General features: G+C 38.6%; 2 protein-coding genes and 1 long non-coding RNA gene across 3 annotated transcripts; 2 read left to right on the top strand and 1 right to left on the bottom strand.

The window, feature by feature from the left end:
- The first annotated feature begins 412 nt into the window (after nucleotides 1-412).
- fxyd11 (FXYD domain containing ion transport regulator 11) lies at nucleotides 413-2,132 on the top strand. Its single transcript, XM_042424527.1, has 5 exons — nucleotides 413-748; nucleotides 1,108-1,122; nucleotides 1,447-1,521; nucleotides 1,757-1,781; nucleotides 1,934-2,132. Exons 1-5 carry the CDS (start codon nucleotides 580-582, stop codon nucleotides 1,962-1,964), a joined length of 315 nt encoding a protein of 104 aa, XP_042280461.1. The 5' UTR covers nucleotides 413-579; the 3' UTR covers nucleotides 1,965-2,132.
- Nucleotides 2,133-2,915: 783 nt separating this feature from the next.
- Nucleotides 2,916-16,720, top strand: fxyd3 (FXYD domain containing ion transport regulator 3). Its single transcript, XM_042424529.1, has 8 exons — nucleotides 2,916-3,057; nucleotides 11,134-11,189; nucleotides 12,053-12,085; nucleotides 12,397-12,420; nucleotides 12,739-12,813; nucleotides 12,941-12,977; nucleotides 13,189-13,232; nucleotides 15,932-16,720. Exons 2-8 carry the CDS (start codon nucleotides 11,156-11,158, stop codon nucleotides 15,949-15,951), a joined length of 267 nt encoding a protein of 88 aa, XP_042280463.1. The 5' UTR covers nucleotides 2,916-3,057; nucleotides 11,134-11,155; the 3' UTR covers nucleotides 15,952-16,720.
- An 845-nt stretch (nucleotides 16,721-17,565) lies between these two features.
- LOC121905926 lies at nucleotides 17,566-22,520 on the bottom strand. Its single transcript, XR_006098487.1, has 3 exons — nucleotides 21,763-22,520; nucleotides 19,298-19,439; nucleotides 17,566-19,224 (listed from the first exon to the last, which is right to left on the bottom strand). It is a non-coding gene; the product is annotated as an uncharacterized LOC121905926 (long non-coding RNA).
- Nucleotides 22,521-22,651: the final 131 nt, after the last annotated feature.

The following is a 22,651-nucleotide window of genomic DNA, read 5'->3' on the forward strand; positions in this document are numbered from 1 at the left end:
TACATCATTTCATCATCAGTGTCTTGTAGAAACAAAGTTTCAAAAAAAACAAAGTTCTTTTTTCTTTTTTTTCTTTTTTTAATCATCTACTTCAAGGACCAGTAAAATATTTTCATAACTTTGGTCTCAAGGTCATTGATCATCCTCTTTTCTCTTAGTTGATAGTTACAAAATATGACAATATTAACAAAACAGTATACCACCAACCACTAATACAATTTAAACTGTTTAAAATATTTAAAATTTAGGGAACATATATGTGTACATTTTCCCCACATTTTTTCCCACTTTTATTTCACCTATTGGCTCCTGATAGAGATACTGTTTCATGTAAGCCTTGTATATGTAAGGTGAATTTCTAATATATAAGATAATAACACATAAAGGTGGACAGAGTTTACATTACTGCCATGCATAACCATCACACGTACTTCTAAACTCTTTAACTGTACCTGCAAAATATAGCAAAATGTTCTCACTGTTTTTTACAAGCATGCAACAGTCCACTTGTGCAAAAAACTTTCCATGACCACGCACAAATATCCAAGAGCATAAAACAAACTTGTTTTCAAAAGAAAAATGAACCATCTTTTGTATCATCTTAAAAAATGCAGACTATGTAGTGACACATACTGTAGCCTGGCAAGAACTGACTGTGTGTATTTGAGACAACCCCCATTCAACAAAATTAACATTTCAATCATCTTTCTTCCAGTGCTGTTCACCCTTTTCATGGAAACGGAAGCAAGTAAGGCCAAAGAACTCTGCTTTCGCCTAATCGTGTGCTGAGACTGTTGAGTTTCTTGAGAAACTGGTTTGTGTAGAAACTTGGCACATCAACTTCTTTGTGTGTCCGTAACAAAGGCCTGATAAATCCACCATCTTAAACAATAGTTTGCCTTATGTAGCACAGGGTCAGCAAAGGTCTCAGTGTCTCATGTTTGTTTGTCTCATCCCAAAATAGATGCTTTAAACAGACCAAATGTAACCCAGAAACATGGGCTAATGTGTTGAATTTGGCACCTTGTTGTGATTTTTGGAAGATTGTCACTAATTTTTCTTTTCCCCTTTCTTATTTCTCCTTTTGCTCTTGTGTTTGGTCTGCAGATCCCTTTGTTTACAGTAAGTACAGACACTTTTATCTCCTAGTTATTATAATCTACAATACACCATTCTATCATCTCAGTTATTTGTATGGATAATAGTGAGATTAGTGCAGAATATTACATATTCAGTTGGATTGTTGTTGATTTGCAAATTTCACATGCCAGATGACAAAAGCAGCCACTGTAAATGTGATTATTGCAAAACTATCTGTTGTGCAGTTTTTTTTTAGATAAAGCATGAATCAAATGTTTGTTGATACTTCCATTTGTTTTGGAGTTGAAATGTTAGTTTCTAAAGTGCACTGGGATCTCTTTAACCTCTGACATTATTATCTAACAGACTATGAAAGGCTACGAATCGGAGGTCTGATCTGCGCCTGCTTGTTGGTGGCTGGAGGACTCAGTGTTTTACTCTGTAAGTGCTACAACCACACATAGAAATATGCCAGTGTGGTAAACCTGTCGGGAAAAAAAACACATGACGACACACCTTGTTGACCACACGATCATAAGTAAACATTTTTGTGTGGATAATGTCTTTATCACAGAGAAAATCACAGAGCTACTGTATGTCAGTACAATAACCAGAGAAGTAATGAAGACTTGGTTGTGTAGTGAAGTGTGTAACACATCCTGGTTTTTCTTTACAGATAACAAGTGCTCCAGGAAGGGCAGGTAAGATTTTTTTTTCCTTTTGACCTCCGCACAATCCAGAATATGTGAATAATCTAAATTTGAACATGTGACTCGCTCCCTCTCATTGTCTATCTCTCTTTCTCGGTCTCCCTTCCTGCCACCCTGCCCTCCTCCCCGACCTTCCCCTGTAGAAAAGTGGAAGATGACAACAGTGAAATCTGATAGCATTCATGACAAACCGGTTTCAGCCAGGAAGAAGAGCAGACAGGCAAGGGGTGGAGAGACTGGGTTGGTAGGGGGAGGGTTTATGATCAGATGATTGTACCTGTACAGACCCGTGCAAAGAAACACCATTCATTTGAAAAAAAAAAAAAAAAAACTTAAATGCTGCTGAAATACTAAAGCAGCTCCCTAGATGGACGTGTCATGCCTGAGAGAAAATAAATCAAGCCCCCTTTATGTTTTTCTTGTTAAACCAAGATCTGTGATTTATATTCACAAAGATGTTTATCCCTGTAAACACATATGGAACTGCACGTATTCGGTCTGTCTGACATCTGCTGCTCAGTTTTGTCATCACCATAATAATATTGCATATATTTACTACTGAAAAGGTGCTTCAATTGGAACACGATGTGATGTTTTGTCATTATCGCCTGCTGTTTATTGGATGTTTTACTGCATAATAAATTGTAGAATTAGATTATACCTGTGGACAACCATTTCAATATTGGCACAATTAGAAAAAAAAACAATGTTAGAAACCATTGGTGTGCACATCAAATTCAAAATAAATTTCACTATTTAAAACCATCCTCTTTTTATTTATTTATTTTTTTTACTCAATTACCCAAAATCGACTAGTTTCCTTGACTAAAAAAGCCAGTTAGAGTTTCAGTTACCATCAATATATGTGTTGTATTATTATATCATTGTGTTTTCAGGCTAATATTATGATAGCTTGCAATAGCAAATATCCCCGCGTGGAGTTTATCAGCTCAATTGAACAACTTCCCGCATTTTCGTTCTCGACAAGCAAAGATTAAAGCAGCACTCCTCCTCCTCCCGGCTCTCAGTCCTGGTCCTGGATCAGCCTCCACGCCCCGCTCGGCTCCATTCATCAGCTCTTCAGCTGACAGATAGAGAGCAGAAACCGATCCCGGGTCAGGACTTACCGACTAAAGTCCAGCATTTTAAACTCAGCCCCCTTTTCCTTAAACCAAGCCAACCTGTTGCGAGTCTCAGCAGTGAAGGGTGTTGGCTGCCTGGGAGAAAGTTCCTCATTTTTGCCGCTGTTGAACATAACGTGTGAGAGGTAAGTGTTGGACAAAGAGATGACTTATATTTCACAGAAGACTGTTTCCTCAACAAGTGTTTTTCTTCAGTTTGGAAATTTTGTTATGAGGTTTAAGTTTTCATTATATGCTCGTGCGCATCTTTTTAGGCATGAAGTACAGTTTAGCTGACGTTAAGATCTTTTAAAGATAAAACGAGCTCGTGCCTTATGCTTGCGAAGGAAAACTGTTAAATCTTTTATTCATTATTTATTATCTGGTTCATTCAGTTGCTTGGAAACTCAAAAAGGCGCAAATTAAGCCTATAAACGTTAAATTTTCGAGAGAGAAGTATATTATTGATTTTTTTTAAAGGTACAATTTAAGACATGAAAGCTTATAATGTTGTTTGCTAACATTTCTTTACCCACCGGCCAGCACGCGCCTACGGGCCACGCGCTTTAGTCACGCTGTTCATGTCGACTGAATTTTAAAAAGTACACAATAGACTTAAACCTTAAAGTACACTGACTGACAAAAAGGTTTCACTGTGTCTGTTTGTACATTTGATCCAGATAAGAGGAAAACTGACTCAATAAATCCGGATGACGTTGCCGTTATACATGCGTTTGATATCACGCTTCTTAAATACTTTTTAATTAGATAACCGAGGCGACACGTCACGGGCAGAAACATCCAAACTCACCAGTTAACTTTATCTCACTCAGTTCATTTCAACCAGTGAATATCTCCTGCTGCGAGGCTTTAATGATGACATGCTGCTTGCTGGTGTGTGTGTATGTGTGTGTGTGTGTGTGTGAGAGAGAGAGAGAGAGAGAGAGAGAGAGAGGGAGAGAGAGAGAGAAAGAGAGAGAGAGAGAGGGAGAGAGAGAGAGAAAGAGAGAGAGAGAGAGAGAGAGAGAGAGAGCGAAAGAGAGAGAGAGAGAGAGAGAGAGAGAGAGAGAGAGAGAGAGAGAGAAAAGGCCAGCTGATAAGGGCAGTGGTGATAACAGTTTGCTACTATGGCTATGGCCCAAGGACACATTCAGACAAGGACAGATACAGGAGCAACTGTATGGAAGTGAGGACTGTGGGATATTCATTATTTGTTGGATTAATGAGTTGATTATCTACATAATAAAATGTTTTCAATCTTCTGATTTCAACAATCAAACCACTGAAAGATATTGAATTTATAATAACTGGAAAGAAGTAATTCAGATTTGAGGAGTTGCAACCTGCAAGAGTTTGCAAGTTGTTGTACTTAAACAATTAATCAAAATTTATCACATTGTTATCTATCAATCATGAATCAATTTAATTGTCTCAGCACTAATGAAAGGGAGATTTCTACATGAGTTCTACGATATTTATTCAAGCACATTAACGTTTGGCAAAATGCCTTCAGCAACTGACTGATTAGAAAAGGATATAAATACTTGAACTGTTAACACAGCTTCTGGCTTTATTAACATTATCAATCTGTTAATAATGTATAAATACAGGAACCTGAGCAGGTGCTTGATATAAGTTTGTTGGCACAAATATGGATTTCTAACATTTTTGCCCTAAACACACAAATAAAAGCATGAATATGTTTTCTTGGTGACGACCAGATTTGACAGTTTTGAGTTACATCAAGAGGTCAGAATTGATCCTCAAATAGCCAAATGTATTTCTGGATATTGTATTGCTCGAACATACTGGGAATTTGTTTCAGCAATGACTGACGTGTTTCCCTGCATTGTGAGCTGACTCCTGGGCGAGATATATTTTCATTTTAGTTATTTTTAAATGACAAAATAGCCCTGTAGGGTTCAAGGCCACATGTTGTAGCGGTAAGGAGATGCTATCTATTCTGCATCTGCAGAGCATCACTGACTGACTTCGCACAGAGAAAGAACAATACAGTCACACATCCAACCCACAACTGTCTAGATGTGAACTATCTATTTTGCCTTTGACTGATTTAAATCCTTCTTAACTCCACTCATGTGACCACCATTTTTCAGAGAGAGAAAAAAGAGGCAGACAGAAATTACAGGGTGAGAGGCAGAGATGGAGAGAGGGTGAACGACGGTGGCGACAGACAGAGTTATCTTTCCTTTCTCAGGTGAGACAGACTTAGCTCTCTGTTCTCACCTCTCCTCACATGACCACAGATCTGGAAAAAAAAAAAAAGAAAACAAGAGTGAGTGAGGAGAAACAGTGGAGAGACGTTGAGAGGAGAAAGGGACAGAGAGAAAGAGGTGAGACACACTTTCTCCTCACCTTTCCTCGCACCACTTTGGTGGCTCACAAGCACAAATTTAGAAACCTCAACAAGTAGACATCGATATTGTGACTGTGACCTTCACCTTCAGTGCATTCCCTGTGTGACCACGAAGCTCAGCAGAGACACAGCTGGTCATTTGTAATTCGTTAACCAGCTCATGTCAATATTATAACTGTAATAATACTAAACATGTCTTTTACAAATTGTGTTAGAGCTGTTACTTGTCCATTAGTGCGACATTAGTAGAGATTTATTGAAGAAAGGTGAGATAAATCTACTTCATCATTCACTCTGCTGAATACTGTGTGACTGCGGAGTGAAGAACATGAAGGCTGTTGCTAGCTGCTTATTGCTAGCCTTGTGGTTACCATGTGTGACTCATGGCTCCAGTATGCTCCACTCCCTCTTACTCTCCGTCTGTCTTTTTGTGTCCCTCCTCATTCCCTCTCTTTCCCAACCATACACTCCCTCCTCCTCCTACCTTATTCTTTCTTTCCCTCAGGCTTGAATTCTTCCTTCTGTTTCTCTTTGTCACTCTTATTTCCTAAGTTGATATCTTGTTTGTGCTTTCTTTCCTTTTCTTCATCACCGAGCTGCCCCCCCACCCCCCGCCTCATGCTTCCTCCTTCCTGCCTCTCTTCCTTATTTTTACTTTTACTGTTAATGAATTCAACACTTTAGCTGCATCAGTTGAAACTCTTTTGTCAGAAGCTGTTAGCTGGTATCACCCAGCCATTTGGCAGCCACAGAGGCAAAGAAGTCGGCTTTTTTAATAATTCAGGAGTACATCTGAGGTCATGTGTTTCATCAATCACATTTCCAGGCACGCAATTATACGGAAACATCACGCACATTTGTCGTAATATGACACATTTCTGAGTGGACTGGTGAAATGAAGGGAGGAACAAGTTATAAGTTCAACTGTGTCTCAGACTCAGCTGAGGTAAAAGCACATTCTTCATCACAGACTTTCCTGAGTGCACGCATGTGTGTCTCATAAAGGATGTGCTGAACGCTGGAATCCAGGGCTGCTAATTTAAGAATAAAACATGCCACTGAGAATAGGCAGCTGTCTTTGTAGTGCAGTACAGGAACACACACACACACACACACACACACACACACCGGTGTCCAGCTTTCAAGTGGGTGGCTGTGGGGTGTGTTGGAAAAATAGAAACAGGGCAAGTCACAGATACATGTTGTGCACACCACGTCCCATAATGCACACTGTCATATGCACACAAAACAGAGAAAGCTAAAATCTAGTTATTGGGAGGTTTTGGGGGATAAAGTAGCATTATGATGTACATTATGTACATATACATGTATGTATTGATGTACAGTACTTGATGAATAGTGCATGCTGTTGATATACATGTATACCTCATATTACAGATTCATATGACACTAAACAGGATTTAAAGAATAGACAGACAGATGTGACAGTCAGATGTTGTAGTAGGATGCTTTACTTCCTACTGCAACAAGTTAAAATGACAAATGTCAGTGGTTCAAAGGTACTGAGTGTGTGGGTTTGTGTGTGTATGTGTGTGTAGATATGTCAGTGTGTGTTGTCACCTAACTTAGACACATAAGAGTAAATACTTGTCTCACATTTAAAGCCAACTGGTACTCTTTCTCGGTATGTCTGGACTCTTTGTGTGACCCTGTGTGTGTGTGTGTGTGTGTGTGTGTGTGTTTGTTGGTTGAAGTGACTGAGAGAAGCAGTTTCACATTCAGGATTGCAGATCAATTGCAACATTTTTTGTCCACTTACATTGTCACCATCCACAGTGATTTTTTTCTCTGCTAGTGGAAGAATTGTGATATTGGTTGGCCACTTTGGGCCAGAGGCTTTTTTTTAGAGTATCATAACATTTGCTGATAAAATTCATCGACACCAGTGAACCAATTCTAATATATTTGGTGACTTTATGACCTCCAGTGCAACCAACATGAAGAAAATGTATGTATAAATTCATGTATAAATGAAAATAAAAAAAACCTTTTCTGCTTTGGATACTCCACAAGCTTTACACATATTTTCTCACACACCTCTGGTGATATCTAGCCAAGCAATAAGGGTGGTGTGGTGGGTTTTTTGCCCAAAGTTTCAGTATGTTTACATGCACACAAGAAACCGGTTTATTTGAGTCACACAGGAAACTGGACAATGTGTTTGTTTGTAATAGTAGTTGTTGGTGGGTCATTAAAGGACGAGTCCATCTGCGTTCAACTCCAGGCTTTTCTACTGCTGTTCACTGCTGCTCCAGCAGCAGAGCAGACACCCGAGAGGACTAACGGCTGAGTGGGTGTTTCTGTTTGAACAGAAACCTACGTCAAGTCACATGAGGAAATGTTTTTAGAAGCACATGGGAAAATAGCATTTTGATGCTAAAACATACCTACTTTGACCAAAACTTGAATTTTCAGATTTGAATACATATGTTACACTACAGGGAAGCTATAGAATGATATAAAAACCTCAACAACAAAAAAACGGACCCGTCCTTTAAGTATATTTAAGAGCTGCGATTGTAACCTCACTAGTGGAGTATAGGAGTGGAAGAGTGGAGATGATGGTGTATGAGCGTGAGATGGGCAGAGAGCCTAGAACTGTGCTTCATGGAGTGTACAAAGGAAGGGATAAATGAGTGGAAAAGACTTAACAAAAGGAGAGGAGAAGGGAAGGGTGAAGGAGCAAGGACATGTAGACGTGTGGTAGAAAAGGGAAGTAATGGCAGGATAGGCTGGAGAGAACTGGAGAGGAGACAAGCCTGACAAAAGCAGAAGAGCAGCGTGAAACAGTGGGTTCAAACAAACAGGCGATTCTTCAAGCTTTTCAGATAAGTAGAAAGGAGTATCAGATATAGAAAGAAAGAAGAAGCTAAATGAAGGAATAAAGCAGAGAGTGTAGAGACAAGAGCAAGAGACAAAGAATATGGAAAAACAGTCTGAAACAAAAAACAAAACAAAACAAAAAAAAAAACAAGGGACAGTCGGAGACAGGCCGAGTAGCGTGACAGAGCCAGAACAGAAAAGTCTTTATCCCTGGACCAGGCGGAGCTGGAGAAGTGTCTCTACAGGGAGTTTGTATCCAGGGGACAAGAAAATACCCTTAACAAAATATGGCTCTTCAGAGGTTCTTTTTTTATATTTACAACAGAGCCTTTGGTGTCGGTTCTCTCAAACGTTGTGGTGCAACTGAAGATGATTCTTGTTTTCTTTGTAAAAGCTATATAAAGCTTGAACTTGTAACTACATAGAGGTCAAATAAAATCAGATCTGAACTGAATATTGTGTTGTAGGGTTGCAATTTATCATTCTTTTGATTATAGATCGTATTTTATTGGTTAAATGATTAATCTGTCCTAGTTTTGTCCGTGCCATATTCCAAAACCAAAAAATATTAAATTGAATCCTAATATATAAAAGAAGCTCGAGTTAGCATATGTATGTTGATTCATTTCTACAATTTTTTTTTTTTTCAGCACTATTGTGTTGTGGAGCTTCTGAGTGAAAGTGCTCCTTTTCTCTTCTGTACTGAGGAATATATGTTGATATATATATATGTTTTATGGCCACTCAGCTTTACACTTAACTGTACTTATCCACCAGTGCTTTGCCTTTGTCCTTTTTACAATGATTTGAATACACACCTCCAGCACTCACCTCCTGACTCCGCCTTACACTAATATTTGCTTTAGAAACTGATCTTCAAATAAAAGCAGAGGGGCGCCACCTCTCTTATACTCTCCTGCTCTCTGTTCCTCACCCCCTTCACTCTTCTCTCTCTTCTCTGTCTCTCCTCCACTCACCTTTCTAGTTTGCCCTCTTTGTCTTCTTTTCTCTGTCCCTGTCCTCGCTCCTGTTTCTGTCCTCTTCCTCTCCTCTATCCTCTCTACTCTTTGTGCGCCTCTCTCCTGAGGTAAATGCTCCTCTAGTGGTTGTTGGCCTGTTTCCCATCCTCTACATTCCCCCTTCTTCGCCTTGGGTTGCTGTGGAGAGGCACTGAGAGAGAAGCACTCGTCCTGCTCTTCTCTTTCTCCCTTTCTGCCAAACTCCAAATACCAGCAGCAGAGGAGGCAGACACATTTTCTTACATCCTCCTTTATTGTGATCCCTGAGTCTCAAAGGTCACCATCAGATTCCTTTCACACACAAAATGTTAGCTGGTACTGAACTCTAGAAGCTGAATCTTTACTGTAACATCTTTAAAGTCTGTCTTTCATCATTACAGCATTAGATTGTCACATATTTACAGCTTAATCTACAGCAATATTTTCACTTATGTAGCCTTCGATTACTATTGCCCTTCTTCTCAAACAGGAGAAAAGTTGAGAGAGCTGACAGATCATACTACAGCACAGGCTAAGCTGTAGCTTCAGGAAGAATTGTAATAGGCAAACTAATTTGCCTAGATACTCCCATACTGCAGGAGTCCAGGGCAGGGTATGTTCAGATCACCTCTCAGATAAACAGTCAGTCAACCCAACTTGAATGTGATGTCATCCAAAATGGGGCATTTTCATGCCTGCATGTGTTGTGTTTTTGCTCACATGTGACTGTGCGTAAATGCCAGTTTGAAACGGTCTTGGGTGTGTTTGCTCTTCACTGTGGAGCGCTCTGAGCGGTGTAAGTAAGTGGAAAATCACTGCTGTGTTATAGAAGGTGTGTCTCCTCATAGTACGCATGTTGCCTCTGCTGCTGCTGCTGCTTCAACATGGCAGTTAATACACTTTAGACACAGAGCAGCTCGGACAAAGCGTGGGATGTAATTGTGGTTGTCTGGAAATGTACTTGTTCATTAAGGATATGAGTGTGATTATTGTAAATCTGCTCTCAGTGTCAGGAGAGAACTCTATAAGATAAGAGAGCTTTTTCAGTTCTTAATAATTAGCAGGAATTGGAAAATAAAAATATCTCCAACAATGTAAAGCACATCAAAAAGAAACACAAAGCTCACCATCGATACACTAATGTACTCTAGAAATAAGATTAAAATGACATTACAGACAAGAATAGCTCTGGAAGGGAGAGCCCATGTTAATAATATTTTCATGGATTTTTTTTGTTAGCAAGTCAAAGCAAATAAAAATAAATAAATCTTGACGGTCGCAGCAGGTGACTACATGTATATGGGGATGTACATAAATTATTTTTAATGTAATTGGCCTGCGGTAGACGTTACAAGGCTTTTACATGGCAGCAGTGTAATGCATTACTCAGCACTTTGTACCCATCAAGATCAGATCGAGTTTCTGTGCATCTGAGTTCGAATGAGAGCGAGAGAGACCACTTTGTTCCCATCTTAGTTCAATCAGATTTCTCTCTTTGTCTGTGTGCTTCAGAGAGAACGGATGCGTGCTCAGTAGGAGTGATGAGTACGTCTTTGTGTGCTGAAGTCTTTTTAGTGCCCCTCAGAAAACACAGAAAGGCTAAATGTTGCTTCAGGTCTCTGTTGACTCTGTCGGCCTGTACGAGCCAGTTTGGAGAACCATAATTTCTTTCTAAAATGCGCTCACATACACACAGATTTAAAATTTGATTATTTGTACCATTGGGACTGGAGATAATGTCATTTACTCCATGTTAACACAACTAGAGCCTTCTTCAAATGGCCAGTCAACGCAGCACAGTTAGTTAATGTTTTCATTCTGCATGCATGCATAAGTCAAACATAAAGCTGCAGATATTTAGGTTATACAGGTTTTATCTTAATTATTGAATGTGGCTATGGCAACTAAGTATGCAGTGAAAAATAATTAGTGCACATCAGTCTAATTACCGTCTTAACTCTTGATGATTTTGTAGTTGATATCACTGTCTGTTATCTCCTCAGGTAAACAGCCTCAAGCTTGAAGATGTCAAAGATCTGTGCTTTGGTGTTGATGACACGTGAGTAAAACCCACTGAATCTAATTTCATTAAATTTTGTCACAAGTTTCTATTTAGTCATTCAGTTTGTCATCACTCGAACACTGTCGTTATGTTTCGTGATTAAGTTCTCATGACCTATCCACTCCCCACCCCCACCCCCCTCCACTTCCCACTTACTGAGGAAATTCTGCTTGAAGTCTTGTCTTCCATCAGCATATTGCTCAACCATTTACATTTTTGTGACACTAAATAACATGTCAGACAGGAGAGAAAAGGCAGAAGGGTGGATGAGTGGTTGTCCTTGCTCTCTAAACTCTAAACTGTCTGATGTGATTATGTGTCCCATAGTGATATACTGTTGTTAGGAAAGTAAATTCCCCTTTAGGTGAAGTGTCTCTACAGTAACAGTGTTGAAAAGGTGAGGGCTAGCTTCAGGTCTTGTAAAAGAAAAAAGACAAGGGGATGAGGAGGAAGTAAGATGAAACAGACAGAGGTTTATGTAACACTTTTAAACAGATCTGGTTTTCCAATAAACACAGCAAAGATTGAAGAGGTTTTTAAGAGGTACTTTATTCACTGACACTCACAGTTTTATATGACCGTTCTTCATATCAGACATGGCACCTGTCTTTTCTCAAAAGTACCAGTAAGATATAAGTATCAGAAGCTACTACAATATGAAGTTAATGTTAATTAAAATTATTATTTTTTTATTTTGACAGTTTTTAGACCGTGTGAATCTATACTATTTGTACATTCTCTATACTTTCATTTTCTCTCCAACCTTCATGAAGCCTAAATTACTAAATGAGACACATCAAGCTATGTTTCACTGCGTGTGTGTGTGTGTATGTGTGTAATGTTTGTCTCTCTTTCTGCAGTTGTCTCCCTGGTATTTGCAGAAGGGCAGAACTGTAAGGACACTTCTCACTTTCACAAATTCCTTCCAATCAATCAGTTTGAGTTTTAAGGTTTTGATTAGATTTCATTGAAAATTTTTTATCATATAATTGAGAGTAATGTTTGTTTTAAGTTGAAACGTAGTGACCTGATGGTCAGGCATGTCAATCATTAGTGAGAAAATCAAACTAGGCCATTGTGTGTGCTTCTCTCACTTTGTACTGTTGACTTTATTATGTCATTGTTTGATATGTAGATGTTACTCTGCATTTATCTGCGGTTCATACCAGCTTTTAACTGACCTATTTCATTTCTGTTCCTGCAGCTGAAGATGACCCATTTACCTTTGGTAATTCATTGTTTTTACCTAATTATTATCATTATTATTTATAAATTAAGGGAAATAGGAAGATAATCTGTGTCATCGACAGTACTTGACATTTCATGGCTGTTAAGTTTACAAGAATAAAATATACACATCATCTTTTACATGTAGATATCTGTATTGTGTGATAATTGTTTACTGCTTCTTATCTTGTTTTTTATCATGTATTACTGGGTAATTTGCTCATATGTTTCTTGACTGTGGTGACATTGACTTGACTTTTTTATATTAAACTTGTTTTTTTGTTAATTCTCTAATGGAAACCATGATCTGTTTGTGCAGACTACCACAGACTGCGTGTTGGAGGCCTGATTCTAGCTGCTGTCCTCTGTCTCATTGGCATCACCATCCTGTTCAGTAAGATGCAAATTACGCACACACCTATATCAACACATCCATAATCCTGTCATAAACAGTCTCCAACAATGTTCAAATGCATTCAGATGTCATATAGAGAGTCCATGCTTCTTTTCTCTTGCTCCAGGTGGCCACTGCAGGTGCAAGTTCAACCAGGACAAGAGGTGATCCTCCATACAGTTAAACATGTAACACTTTTGTGTAGTTGCAGAGAAACATTTTTTAATATTATATTGTAAAAGTTGAACTTATTACAAGCTTACCAAGTTCCAAAGATGGCAAAGCTTTAGTTAACAAAGTCACTGTAGATAGAAATCATAGAAGTCTACTGCTTTCTCTTCTCTTACTCTCTACTCTCTTCTCTTCTCTTTGCAGAAGGAGGACAGGAAGCAATGCTCAGCAGATGCTCAATGACCAAGGTAGTGTATATTCACCTACCAGCAAACACCTATTTATAGCATAACCCCTATTAACTGTCATGGGTGTGAGAAACGGAAATTAGAGCATCTTTAGCTTCTGTACTGTGACGTATTGTCCATTGAAATGGAATATTTGAGCGGTGTAGTTACAAGAGGGATTTCAATCAAATCCTTTACATTTGATTGGACCCCTAAAAGCTTTGAGTTTAGCGTGATACAGAGCTGCAGAGAGAAACAGAGCTACAGATGACTGTTTGCTCCATGCACATCTCCCTCACCTGCTGTTAGATCAGGAGGAGGACGAAGGAGAGATGAATTTATTAGACCTCAGCCACATAGTTCTATAAATGAAAACAAAGATTTTGCCCACTGATATCCAAACATGCATCTCTTCCTATCTCTCTCCTCATCGTTCTGTTAGCTGCAACGACCCACAAATGATGAAGTGAGGTTATATATGACCGGTGTGGCAAGCTACTTGCCCAAAGTCATATTTTAGTAGATTCATTTTTGTAAATGCCCCTGAGTTCAAGATGAGTCATCATACAGGAAGAGAAAAGACAGGGATTTTGATATAAAAACAAACACTTGACACTGATTTTTTGACATATATTTGGCATATAACAAAAGGTAAATGAACAATTAACACAGTGACACAGAATTAAAACAGGGGAAAAGTATTTTTCATTTAATGGGGCCTTTAAATCCACCCTCAACAGCCAAGACTGTGTTGACGACCAGAACAGCTGAATGAATATTAATTACTCATCAGTTTCACTGCAGTTTACTGTAACTAAGTCCTACTAAAGTGCTTATTAACCCACAAAGGAAACTGTGTTTGTAGATGTGGTTTACTGTAAATGTCAATGGAAAAGATGATCTCCTATAACCACAGACACATGTCAAGAGCAGCAAGGACAACAACTAAAACCAGTGCAGAGAATATTTACCTTTCAGATTAACACACACTAGATATTCTAAAAATATATATACTGGTATTCCCACTTTTACTGTAATTTCTTTGCTTTCCAAACAAAAAAAATGCTACATATGTACTTGATATATAAGAAATGAAACCCTCTGGTCAAGTCTCCATTGTCTTACTAGAAAGCTTTTATTCTGGGCACAGGAAGCAGAGTGTACACTCGAATGTAACATACAGAATGCTTAGCATTCACAGTGAATATTCACGCTTTATACAGACATCCAACCCTTTGTGTAATAAGACAGTAATTCCCTGCAATCTCATTTGGTTACAGTGATGTTAGCTCTGAGATATTATTACAAAATGATCTGGAAATAAAATCAGTTTTATCAATAAATAATTAAGTGTGGACTAATGAGCATTAAAACTGATTACAGTCTCTGCTTCCCGAGCCCAGAAGAAATGCTTTCTAGTAAGATAACGGAGACTTGACCAGAGACTTTAGTTTCTTCTACATCAAACTGTTGTACATATATGTATGTCGACATATGTAGCTTCTTTCCCTCTGAAACATTCAAGATTTCATCACACACTTGACCTTCTGCCAAGGTCTAAAGTTATATTTACTCTGTCCATCTGTTTCACTGTAAACAGCCTCATGTCACACACACACTAACACAGTATGGACAGCACACACAGTGCTGGGCTGAAATGCCATGGACCGCGCTGTTCAACAGGTGGTGGCACTCAGGGTGTCTGGCATACAGAGAAAGATGGAGGGAGAAGAAGGGCGGTGTGAGGCAACCATACTCCTTTTTTATACAGTGACGCAGCCGCTTGATCATATTTACACACAAAATAAGCATGATACAGCTGCAATGACATACTGAAACAAGCAGACTGAATATATGTGTGATATGATCTACCGTAAAGTGTTTGTCTTGTATCATGGGGAAGACCGTTTTTTTCAGATTTTTGAGGTTCAAGTGATTAAAAACGCAGAAAAGTCAACCACTAGAGGGCGGTGTTGTTTCTGCTCCAGGAACTTGTAGATTCATGATGGAGGACCTATAGCTACTGTATGTACTACAGTAAAACAGCTAACATGGATGAGCTCAGACACCCACTTCTTTCACCCCCAGATTATAACACAAACTTTCTGTTATGAAAGTCTCAAGCTGAGGAAACCCCTGATGACACAGAAGATGTCAGATGCTGCTGGAAAAGCAAGCTACAAGCTAGTTAGATTTTAGCAGCCCTGGTGTAGATAAAAATACATTAGTGGCCCATATGGAAAAACACAGTGTGTGTGTGTGTGTGTGTGTGTGTGTGTGTGTGTGTGTGTGTGTGTGTGTGTGTGTGTGTGTGTGTGTGTGTGTGTGTTTACAGTATATAACCAACTCAGCAGGGGCCTACAGGGATTTACTGCACTCACTCACTCTGTCTTTCCACTGCTCATTATCTGAGCATGAGTGGCAGTGTGTTTCTTCTCCATCTCACTCACATAAGGAAAACCATGCATGTAGAGATTCTAACACACAGTATTTACCTCATTTCTCAGGGTTATAGGAGTTTGATGACTGTGAATTCCAGGTTATAATATCTAAATGAAAGACCAGTATAAAAAATGTAATAAATACTTCAATAGAGGCTTCACTCATCTCCAGTTTCAGGACTGTGACATGATGCTTTTTGTATGGTATCATGTTACTCATCACAAATTCAAATTAACCATTTGAATTTAGAAGCTCACTGTCTGTGTGTTTGTCCGCAGGTCGCGCTTGTGATTGCTAGACGTCACCCAGAACACAATGACTTCCCGAACCTGCAACCGACAGATCACAGGGGCAGAAGAGGGCAGCCGCACGTCGATTTGTAACACCCAACGAGAGGCTTTTGTTTTATCGTTACAGAAAGCAACAGGAAGTAGTTTGCTGTGTACCTATTGTGAGTTGTGATGTTTTCTGCCTGATGATTGAGCTACTGATCTGCGGCCTGCTCCTCTACACACACACACTCGGACATACACACACTTGTACACACAATTTTTGTCACTTTCATTTCAATCAATTGAACCTTTTTGTTGTTTAGAAGTTGAAACAGTTCTTCAACTTTTGAGAAATCCCACTGTAACAGAAATGAAATGTTTTGTCATTCATTGTTGAATTGTATTTGTGTTCATAGATTTTGATTGAACTGAAGGCGACTTCAAACAACTGTAACACAAACCTATTACCAAAAAAATTCCTTAAGTGTCCACATATTGTAGGTGGTGTCAATGTCTCACACTACTTCTGTTGTCTGTATTGTATGTGTAAGATAAACATGGATGTAGATATTAGTTGCTTTTATTGTGACCAACCTAATCCACTGTCCCTGCTTTCATGTCAGATACATCAAATACAAATAGTCATATATTTAGAGCGGTGTTGATAATTCATGATAATCTTTTAATTCTCATGTTTAGCTTTATGGAGGAATGTAGTGGATTGCACAGGTCAGAGATACAGAACGAGTCTGTCATGTTTCTATAAAAGAACTATTAAAACAACTATGAACAATGGACCTTTCTTTAAAAATGTGTGTGTGTGTGTGTGTGTGTGTGTGTGTGTGTGTAATGTGCATGTGTGTATGTGTCCCTGATGAATGAGTGCAGTACTAATAGTAGTATTCATTTCAAAGTTGTATTCAATATTCCAGACTACTATCCAGTCACTGCAGTATAAGTGGGATAGTACTTATTCATCCCTCTGCAGTTATCGACATCTGAACACCACCACAGTATGCTGTAAATTGGATTTGCAAAAACAAAATGAGACAAAAACAGAAAGATATTGATGTTAAGAAAATCAGAAATTGTGGCCCTGTTAACACAGTTAAAGGTACTGTGTAGAGTTTTTGTCCTCCTGTAGCACTGTGGAGTAGTATTTCTTTAATGAGTGGGTCTTCTGAACGCAATGGAGGACACACATGTGCACAGTTACTACAAATTCCTGCCAGTCGTTTCATCCACTGATCTGCGGCAATATGCCCACAGAAGAAGAGTTAGTAAAGATGGATATAAATAATGCAGGATTCAGCTCTGGATGGATTAGGCAGGTAGTAGGCTTGCATTAGCCTTTTGCCTTGCTTAAGAGACAACAAGGAAGAGGTGAGTACTGTGTTATAACATCATTAGCATCTTTATCATTTACATTATTATGTTAACTGTTGGTAGAATTGCAGAAAAATAGACTGAAGTCCACAAAACAAAACACTACATCTGAATTGTGATCAATACTGATAAAGGCTTCTCACATAAAGTACAAGTACCTCAAAACTGTACTTTACTTTTAAGAAAAAAAAAAAGACAAAGATAGGCCTAAAAGAGGCTGTGTCAACCTTCACTTAAAAAGGTTTGTGTCCATATTCTCAAGATTTTTTATTGATCAAGGGGAACAAGTTTTTATAACAAACAATCAACAGGCAGCACAAACAGGTACATAAACATAAAATGACCTTAAAAAAGGGAGTACAGTTAAACAGAAGTAGAGTGGGTCACAAGTACACTATTGTCCATGGCTGCAGGTCTTTGAGTGCTGTTCACTACTCACTGCTTTAAGTGTTTTCAAGAAATTAAGCTTATATCCTTAGATATCCTGGGCTGCTTGTTCATTCGAAAAGTGTTGCTTCTGTAAAGTCTTGACTGACTGAATTTTACATTGAAGATGAACAAGTTGTTTGTTTTTAGCTTTAGCAAACGTTGAGAGAGAAATACAAAAAACACTGATGAAGCAGTTAGTCGTCTCCCATATTCACATTTGAGGATTAACACAGTCACCTCTATTGATGTTTACAGATTGTTGTAGTTCGGGTCTGAGTGAACTAGCAAACCCTGTGTTAGTCAGTAAGGTTGAATTGAATCACCATTGGTAGCTTTGGTCAGGATAAACTGAAACTGAAGGCCACAAAATATTGCTGAATGGTCAGAAAGAAGAACTGAGAGGTGAGATTGCAGTTGAGGCCACCGCTGTAATAACGATATAGCTACTTTGGCAACATTGCTTCAGAACTTTCTTGCCTAATTTTATTTCTATGAGTGCTCCAACTACAGTTACATCCATAAAATATCTAATCTATCTAATAATATATAGTCATTGTCATGTGAAGGAAAAACTGATTATAAATGGGTTATTATGAAGGCTTGAGGAACTTGAGATGTGCTGACTTTGAAGACAGTGCAAACCACAAAATGATTTGTATGTCAAAAATGACTCATAAATAAACTAAGATAAATGCTGTCACACTCTATAAATTGTTTTGTGTGTCTTTTTAAGTCTGTAGACTGTAAAAAAAACAAAAAAAACATGATCAGCCTTTTCATACATGTTAATTAAAAGACTCTCTTAGCTCATCATTCAGGGACCCATTTCATATAGTCCAGCTTTCAGACTTCTACTATAATGTGACTGTTTGGATGCTTTACAGATAGAGTAGGGAAAAACAATGAGGGGGAGAGGCAGACAGCTTTTCACTATTACAGGTTATCCACTACATATGCTTTAGCCTTTCCAACACTGCCACCTTCTGTTTGGTTTTATACATTTTTTTTTTCACTTTGAAGTGTCAATGCAAACATATGTCCTTGTGGGCTTTTAGATGGAATCAATTGGACTATTAAATAGAGTGGATGTTTAATATTTACCTATGGTACTTAAAGGACATTATCAACTTACTGTATGCATTACTTTAGCCTGTTGAAATAAGACGTGAAACTACAGGAAGTCTCTCAGCATTCACCTCCCAAGTCAAGGTGGACAAAACAGCAGCATGGCCAGACTAACCTGTTAGGGCGGCCCTAATGACTCCAAATTCCTGCTCTCTCTCTGCATTGTTTTTGTCATTTCTGAGTTTCCATCTACACAGTGCACAAAGCAGACTGCGTATGGCAGGTTAATTATGTGCCAAGGTCCCCATCTCCAAACTGCTCGGTCCACAGGAGGTGGTGATGGAGGTGTTTACTAAAGTCCTGCAGGGCTTCTGGTTGCCTCCGTCAAACACGTCCTTCGACATGCCGTCGCAGCAGCTCTGTAAAAAAAATGTTGGAGTTACTCAGGCTGTTCTGGACCGGGTGTCTGTACACCATTCTGCATCAGGTCACCTTCTCACGCTCCATCAGAGACGTTGTGGTCCTGTCTATCCAGGAGAAGGTGGACTTCCCGCCATCACTGCCATCCAGACGTGTTTAACCATCAACCAGGATGAACCAGCTGAGCAGCCAGCACCTCACCCAGAACAAGACTCTGCCAGTCAAGCCAAAAAGAGGGAGGGTGGAATCAGATGTTTGAAACAGCCATATATAACATGAAATCAAGGAGCCCAAATGATACTGGATTTTTTGGGCAAGTACTGATATTAAGATCCAAAAATCTGATGATGATATATTGACCTATAGCAATAATTTTATACTTTAATTAAATGTGTTTGTAAGCCACCATTTTACAGTTGAAAAATAATATTTGCTCTCTGGTGGACAAACTGTGTTACAGCAACGCCATTTCTGAATAATTTCAAATATATCTTTGGCATTTCTGTACTAATAATTTCTTGTTACTTCGACATAGTCGACATATACACTGATGCTGATATGAGCTGATATCAGACGATTTATGAACCTGACTCCGAATAAATAGACAGAAAAGGTAACAAATGAGCCTTTTGAGGCACAGAGAAACTTTTCATGTGAAATAAAACTTTTGATGTATCCACGTTTCTTTAGGAATTTTATGGTTTTACATTACAGTATATTTTTCATTGCACACACCATGTGCTCATTGAATGAAGGTATCACTGATCAGTATTCAGTTCATGTTGGGTTGAAAAAACTTGTTATTGCTATTGAAATGTTGGTCACGACATCCTGTTAAGAGTCTTTGTAAGAGTTACAAATCATGAGTCACTGACTGCCATCTTGCATATCAATGTGTTTAGTTTCTGCAGACTTCATGACTCCTAAGTGTGCTGCTTTGTGACAAAACCAGAGGTGAGGAAACATCAGACAGCTTCAACTAGATTTTTTATATGTTCTGTGAAAAAGAAATCCTGAACAGAGTGTTGATTATACAATATGAAAACCATAGAAGGTCAAAATATGGAGGTCTGGGTCACCCTGGTGGCCTAAGGATCTAAGGTGCCAGCAACAACCCCACTTCCAGTCATTTCTCTTTCTCTTTGCTGTCTTTCTCTTAAGCTAAAAGCTTATTTTTATTGTGGTCCTTTCAAGAAACCACAATGGAAATAAGCTTTACGATGGTTTGCTCCTTGAGCTTTTAAAATGAGCTTTGCAATTTATTCATTAGGAAGGAAATTATTTCTACATATTTTTGAGCAACACTCAATGTAAACATAACATTTGATTGTTTTCAAGAAAACTCCACACGGTACCTTTTCCACACAGGTGTTTTCAGTTAAAAGCTGATACCTGGCCACAGTTATGGTGGGGATTACACGATGTTACCAAACTCCATTAGATTGACTGTAATTATTTCAATTAGGTAAAGAATCTGCTATATGATTGAGGGATCTTGTTTATTTTATTTTATTTTATTTCATCTTATATGTTTAGTTTATTTGCCTGATTTAATTTTTTTTTTAATCTGTATATAATTGTCTATGACGTGCCACATGCATGAGATTTGATTTCTATTTATGCATTGGACATAAGTCGTTTTTTATTTGAATTAAATTGAATTGAATTGAATTGAATTTATTCCGTGTAGTATGATGACTCATACGTGTAGCTCCCTCTGCCGGGATGTACCTGTTGTATCAGTAATGGACGTCTATATCTATGTCCACCTGTTATGGATTATGTTGATTGCCATCATACACACTGAGGAAGGGCATCTGCCTCGAAACGTCCGAGTGGCAATTCAGTCAGTTTATTAGGTGTGCTGTCCTAATCCTCTTCTTTATTCAACTGTAATTAATTCAACCTTGCTGGTGGTGTATGACTTTGACATCCCGTCAACTGAACCGTGTGACTGTATGTGAATTAATGCAGCAAATAGTGTAGATGCTGCCGTAACACTCCTTTCTGAGGACGAGTGTTGCTGAGATAAGAACAGATAAATAAAGGGAGGGGCAAAATTATAAACATGTTATAAACCATTGTCTTTAGACAGGCCAGGGTAAGAGACCTATTCAGAGGCCAAACAAATTCATCTTTTGACAGTTTTCCAGTGTTTGCAGAGAATGAACAATGTATTTACCATTCAGATTCAACCACGACAAAATATACCAGTCCGTTTTACTGAGCTGTTTTAATTGGCGGTGTTTTGTTTATTTGCCACACAGTCCGTCAGTTTAAGAGGCAGGGAGATGTCTGTACACGCCCAGACGGTACTGAAAGAGGAGGTCGAATAAGGCAAGGTGTGTAGGGGATTTTAGTTTGAGCTTTACAGACCTGTCTCCTGTTAGATTTCTTGTTTAGTCATTTCTTAAGAGCCATTTTCATTTTATAGAAAGGCTATCTCTCCATCTAGTGGACACTTATATATCTGTGTCTGTTTTATCGCATCTATGTATACAACATATGGGTGGTAAAGACGAAAAAGAGTACCGGACCTCCTTGAATCTCCAGAACAGCTTCGATGCTCCTTGCCATTGAAAGTTTCTGATCTCTTCTGGAGCGATGGAGCCCATTCCTCCCAAAGAGTTGATCTTTTGGTGATGAAGAGTGCTGTCTAACATGATGCCCTAAAAATCTCACATAGGAGTTCAACTGGCTTGAGATTTTGGTCACTGTGAAGGCCATATAGCACATGATTCACATCTTCACACTCATCAAACCATGCAGTGAATCCTCGTGCCCTGTATGAAAGAGAGAAAAGAGAGAGGCAGCAAATGCAAAACATGATGTGTGCAGAAAAGAGTATGAAATGACTGATTGTAAATGAATGTTGAATGTAAGAGTCACTCTAAACCACACGCATAAATAGGATTGTGTTGTTATTTATTTATATAATGCAGTAAATGGTAGTCCGAGTAAATGTTCCGAGAGGCCCAACCTCGCCTCCCATGGCCCCTCCCTCTTGATTTATTGGCTATGGTAATGAGAAGGCAGAGTCAAGCTAGCATTCAACAGCCAGAATAGCACCGGGAGTTAAATGTATTCGCGTTAAAAAAATAAAAGCCAAAAATAATTAGTATTCATGTTTACTCATAAATGTGTTTGGATTTACTTTTTTCTTTTCTGTAGATTTCACAGTTATTAGGTGTTTTTGGTGAAATTGTATGTGTGGGAAGAGTTGAATGGGAGGTTGAGGATGAAGAAGAGCTTTTATTTAATATTTATTTTTATATCCTCCAGTGTCTGTTTGCTGTGTTTCATGAACCTCCTTTAAATTAGTTTATTCTCAAGGGGTATATCTTTACAAGAAATCTCATGACGCACATACAGCATGTTCCCATATACAGTATGTTCCCATGCACAGGGCCTGTGTAATGGGAATAA

Source organism: Thunnus maccoyii, chromosome 10, assembly GCF_910596095.1.
Source record: "Thunnus maccoyii chromosome 10, fThuMac1.1, whole genome shotgun sequence".
NCBI classification, from domain to species: domain Eukaryota; kingdom Metazoa; phylum Chordata; class Actinopteri; order Scombriformes; family Scombridae; genus Thunnus; species Thunnus maccoyii.

Bases quoted from the DNA above. Each gene is read 5' to 3' on its own strand.
- fxyd11 (XM_042424527.1), top strand. From the start codon at position 580: ATGAACCATCTTTTGTATCATCTTAAAAAATGCAGACTATGTAGTGAC. The intron at 1,522-1,756 runs GTAAGTGCTACA...TTTTCTTTACAG, and splicing joins AGGACTCAGTGTTTTACTCT to ATAACAAGTGCTCCAGGAAG. The intron at 1,782-1,933 runs GTAAGATTTTTT...CTTCCCCTGTAG, and splicing joins AAGTGCTCCAGGAAGGGCAG to AAAAGTGGAAGATGACAACA.
- fxyd3 (XM_042424529.1), top strand. From the start codon at position 11,156: ATGTCAAAGATCTGTGCTTTGGTGTTGATGACAC. The intron at 12,421-12,738 runs GTAATTCATTGT...CTGTTTGTGCAG, and splicing joins AGATGACCCATTTACCTTTG to ACTACCACAGACTGCGTGTT. The intron at 12,978-13,188 runs GTGATCCTCCAT...TTCTCTTTGCAG, and splicing joins AAGTTCAACCAGGACAAGAG to AAGGAGGACAGGAAGCAATG.